The sequence below is a fragment of the Brachyhypopomus gauderio genome, chromosome 12 (assembly GCF_052324685.1).
Source record: "Brachyhypopomus gauderio isolate BG-103 chromosome 12, BGAUD_0.2, whole genome shotgun sequence".
Taxonomy (NCBI): Eukaryota; Metazoa; Chordata; class Actinopteri; order Gymnotiformes; family Hypopomidae; genus Brachyhypopomus; species Brachyhypopomus gauderio.
Genome location: NC_135222.1, coordinates 4,927,164 through 4,930,919, shown reverse-complemented (window position 1 = coordinate 4,930,919; position 3,756 = coordinate 4,927,164). Strand labels below are relative to the sequence as shown.

Below are 3,756 nucleotides of genomic sequence, written 5' to 3'. Positions count from 1 at the left end.
CAGTAGATTACATTTCACATCATTACAAGAAAGGTTTTAATAGAGTCTTCCCCACCCTCTCCCCTTTTGCTGGGCTGGGATGCTTCTTTCTCCACAGCCCTTGACACCAGCTCCTTCTCCATACTTAGTTCTTCTCTGAGAGCTTCCAGCTGAAAAAGAGCATTTGCTACACTCATCCCTGCAAAGCAGACAGCAGTTCACCCAGTCCCGGGCGGACAACTGTTACAGCTTCTGGTTTTCTTGGGCTGAGTTTAAACCTGCAGAATGCTCAGTAGATCAGGTGTCATTAGTGAGTAGTATCTACAGATACCAATATTGGTTCCTGCCTTGAACAACCCCAAATAACTTCACTAGCAATCTCTTTCCTTTAACAAATAAGGTAAATCAGTAATCTCATATGCTGTGGTGATGGAGACACTTGGAGTCACTCGTTCAAACCTTTACAATATATCTTCAAATAAAAATGATCATACCTCTTGCAGCTGTGCAGTCCTGATGGCCAGCTCAAGTCCTACAATGAAAGATATGTATCTACGTTATTCAAGTAGGTATATAAAATGTTGAATGTGAAGCACTATGTGTCTCTGGTATACCAATATCATCATCTTGGTTTAGAATGTTTTTATGCAGCAATAAAGCAGTTATTCTGTTCTGTATACTTGCATCATCCTTTGACTGATAAGCCTGATTTCCTGCAAATATAATACAAATAAAATACAAATGCTAAATTTAATCTGGTTCATTTTCAAATGCACCAGCTAGATTTTTTAAACATTTAAAATTTGGAATGGAAAAAAATGTTTTTTTTTATGCACATAAGTGCAGATCGTAATCCATTCTATAAATAAACTGATTAAATCCACAAGTCTTTTTACTCACCAGGGCTAATGAGGTTTCTGCACTGCACGATAAGAATGCCGTGCAGAAGCAGAAAAGCGAGGAGTCTGGTCTGAAGGTTCATGGAAGGAGCTCTGTCCATGGCACTAAAGAAATGCTGCTCGTCTGTCACGAAGCGCTCCTCCTCACGGACCTTTTAAAGCACTACTTTTAATCAGGTGCTCCCGAGTGATATGTCATCGCAGTGCATCAATAGGTTGATGTCGTTGTACATTTTGTCAATGGTCTGTCTGTGGTGCATGTCATGGCCTGACAGATGGGAGTGATGATTTCATGTCAGCCTCAAGGTCAGCATCCCTTATCAGTCAGAGCAAAATAAAAGCGGCGGTTTTGAAGTGAACATTAATCAGCACGTGCTGTTATTTACGAGAGCACTACCTGTCGATTGAGAACGCGTAAGCCTTCCTGACACCAGTCTTTTCTATTTGCTAAAAGACTTCATTACGTAACAGATGCCGGGGAGGTTAGAGTGAAATATGCCTAAGACTAAGCCTTAGGTCATTTGCAGGGAATGTAATTCTTAATGAAATCTATAATATCCCAAAATATTATTACCAATGTATATTTAATGTATAATGTGGTATAATATGTGAACCTGTATTACAGGTTTCATGTCATCCCATGGTCAGGATGGGATATCAGCACTAGACTAGTGTAATAATGAGACAGAAATTTATGTTGACAGAAAATGCCATTTTTTAAATTACTACATCTGAATAGTAACTGTTATATGGCAGAGTGACTACACCAGTACACCACTTAGCCTCATGCAAGAAAAAACAAGCTAGGTTCATGTAGCTTGAATCAGGTGTGTTACAGCTCTGAAAGGTAATTACAAGGAAGAACTACTGGGAATCATTTGCTTTGAAATGTGAAATGTGCCATATTTTTCAGTTGTGATTTTTCACCACAATCGGAAAATGTCCTCTGCATTTACGCATCTGTGCAATTAAAACACACACACTAGTGATCACTAGGGGGCTGTAGTGCACATGTAGTGCACATATGCCCAGAGTGGTGGGCAGCCCTAGCCCCGGCGCCCGGGAAGCAGTTGGGGTTAGGTGCCTTGCTCAAGGGCACCTCAGTCATGGCCTCTGGCCTGGGAATCGAACCCACGACCCTCCGGTCACAAGACCAGTTCCCTACTACAGGACCATAACTGCCCCATAGACACCTTTGAAGAGCTGACTAACGCTTCATGCATAAACTGAACGGGAATTGTTAAACTTTTCACAATTTTCACACCATTTACCAACTACGCATACAAACGATATATATTTCATATAAAAATGACATATATGTAATGCATTATTGTAACAGTGTTAATAAGATATATGCAATAATTAAATAGTGTATTACATAGTGTATAATTGAATAGTGTTGTTAGTGTTTCGCCTTACAATTGCTAGACACCCCCTATAAAGGAGGTTCTGCAGGTGGTGACAGACCTTTTCTCTGTTCTCATTTCTTCTGGCTGGTGTTTAGGTCACTTTGGCATTTTGTCAATTCTCTCACCATAGAGGTAGCATGATGCAGTGTCTACAAACCACAGAAGTTGCTCAGGTAGTGCAGCTCATCCAGGATGACACATGCGAGCTGTGGCAAGAAGGTTTGCTGTGTCTGTCAGCAGTGTCCAGAGCATGGAGCAGATACCAGGAGACATGGAGGGGGCCGTAGGAGGGCATCAACCCAGCAGCAGGACCGCTACCTCCTCCTTTATGCAAGGAGGAACAGGAGGAGCAGTGCAAAATGACCTCCAGGAGGCCACTAATATCCATGTTTCTGCTCAAACTGTCAAAAACAGACTCCATGTGGGTGGTAGGAGGGCCCGACGTCCACAAGTGGGGCTTGTGCTTATCCATTGTGAGAACATACGCTGGTGCAGTGGGCTCTGGGTTCCTTCTGATGCATGACAATGCTAGGGTTCATGTGGCTGAAGTGTGTCAGCAGTTCCTGCATTATGAAGACGTTGATGCTATGGACTGGCCTGCCCGTTCCCCACACCTGAATCCAATCGAGCACATGTGGGACATCATCCACCAACACCACGTTGCACCACAGACTGTTCAGGAGTTGACTGAAGCTTTAATCCAGGTCTGGGAGGAGATTCCTCAGGAGAACATCCGTCGCCTCATCAGGAGCATGCCCAGGCATTGTAGGGAGGTCATACAGGCACGCGGAGGCCACATGCACTACTGAGACTCATTTGAACTTGTCTTGAGGAATTTCCACTGAAGTTGAATCAGCCTGTCATTGATTTTCCACTTTGATTTTGAGTATGATTCCAAATCCAGACCTCCATGGGATAATATTTATTTATATTGATCATTTTTATGTTATTTTGTTCTCAACACATTCCACTATGTAATAAATAAAGATGGAATATCTGGAATAGACTGGAATATTTTATTAATTGAGATCTAGGATGTGTTATTTTAGTGTTCCTTTATTTTTTTAACTGTATAATTGCATGTTTAAAGTTAGGCTACACCTTATTTAAGGGTTGTTTTCAGTTTAGTTGCCGAGCCACAGTGCAGTAAAAAATTGTCACTCTCTTCATTTAGTTAATAATAAACGTGCAGAAAATACGACCAGCGCACATATAACAAACTCTTGTGAATGACACCATTGCCAACGCAAGACTAGTTTTACCCTAATAACGCAGCAGATTCATGAAAGAATTCAGTATTTGTGTTCCTTCTTTTGAAGTTGTGAAGCTAAACCAGTTATTCTTATATCTTGTTTTGTAGAGTTTGGCACACGTTTCGTGTATTTTGCACCAGGAAGTTCACTCAGTCCGACCTCTGCTGCATGGTCGTGATTCACGCCTTCTCGTCGCAATTCTCGCTACATTTAAAG

At 41.7% G+C, this 3,756-nt stretch overlaps 1 protein-coding gene across 2 annotated transcripts in view; it reads right to left on the bottom strand.

Annotated features, from left to right (window-relative positions):
• Window positions 1-3,502, bottom strand: part of uts2d (urotensin 2 domain containing) — a 3,767-nt gene extending 265 nt beyond the window's left edge. Inside the window, exons 1-5 of one of the 2 annotated variants that reach the window (XM_077024582.1) lie at window positions 2,413-3,502; window positions 880-1,194; window positions 594-692; window positions 474-511; window positions 56-149 (exon numbers count right to left, since the gene is read on the bottom strand). In XM_077024582.1, coding sequence (XP_076880697.1) covers window positions 56-149; window positions 474-511; window positions 594-692; window positions 880-979 — 331 coding nt within the window. In that variant the 5' untranslated portion in view covers window positions 980-1,194; window positions 2,413-3,502. Of the gene's footprint in view, window positions 1-55; window positions 150-473; window positions 512-593; window positions 693-879; window positions 1,290-2,412 lie in introns of those variants that run through there. The other variant, XM_077024583.1, reaches the window with a different exon arrangement.
• Window positions 3,503-3,756: the final 254 nt, after the last annotated feature.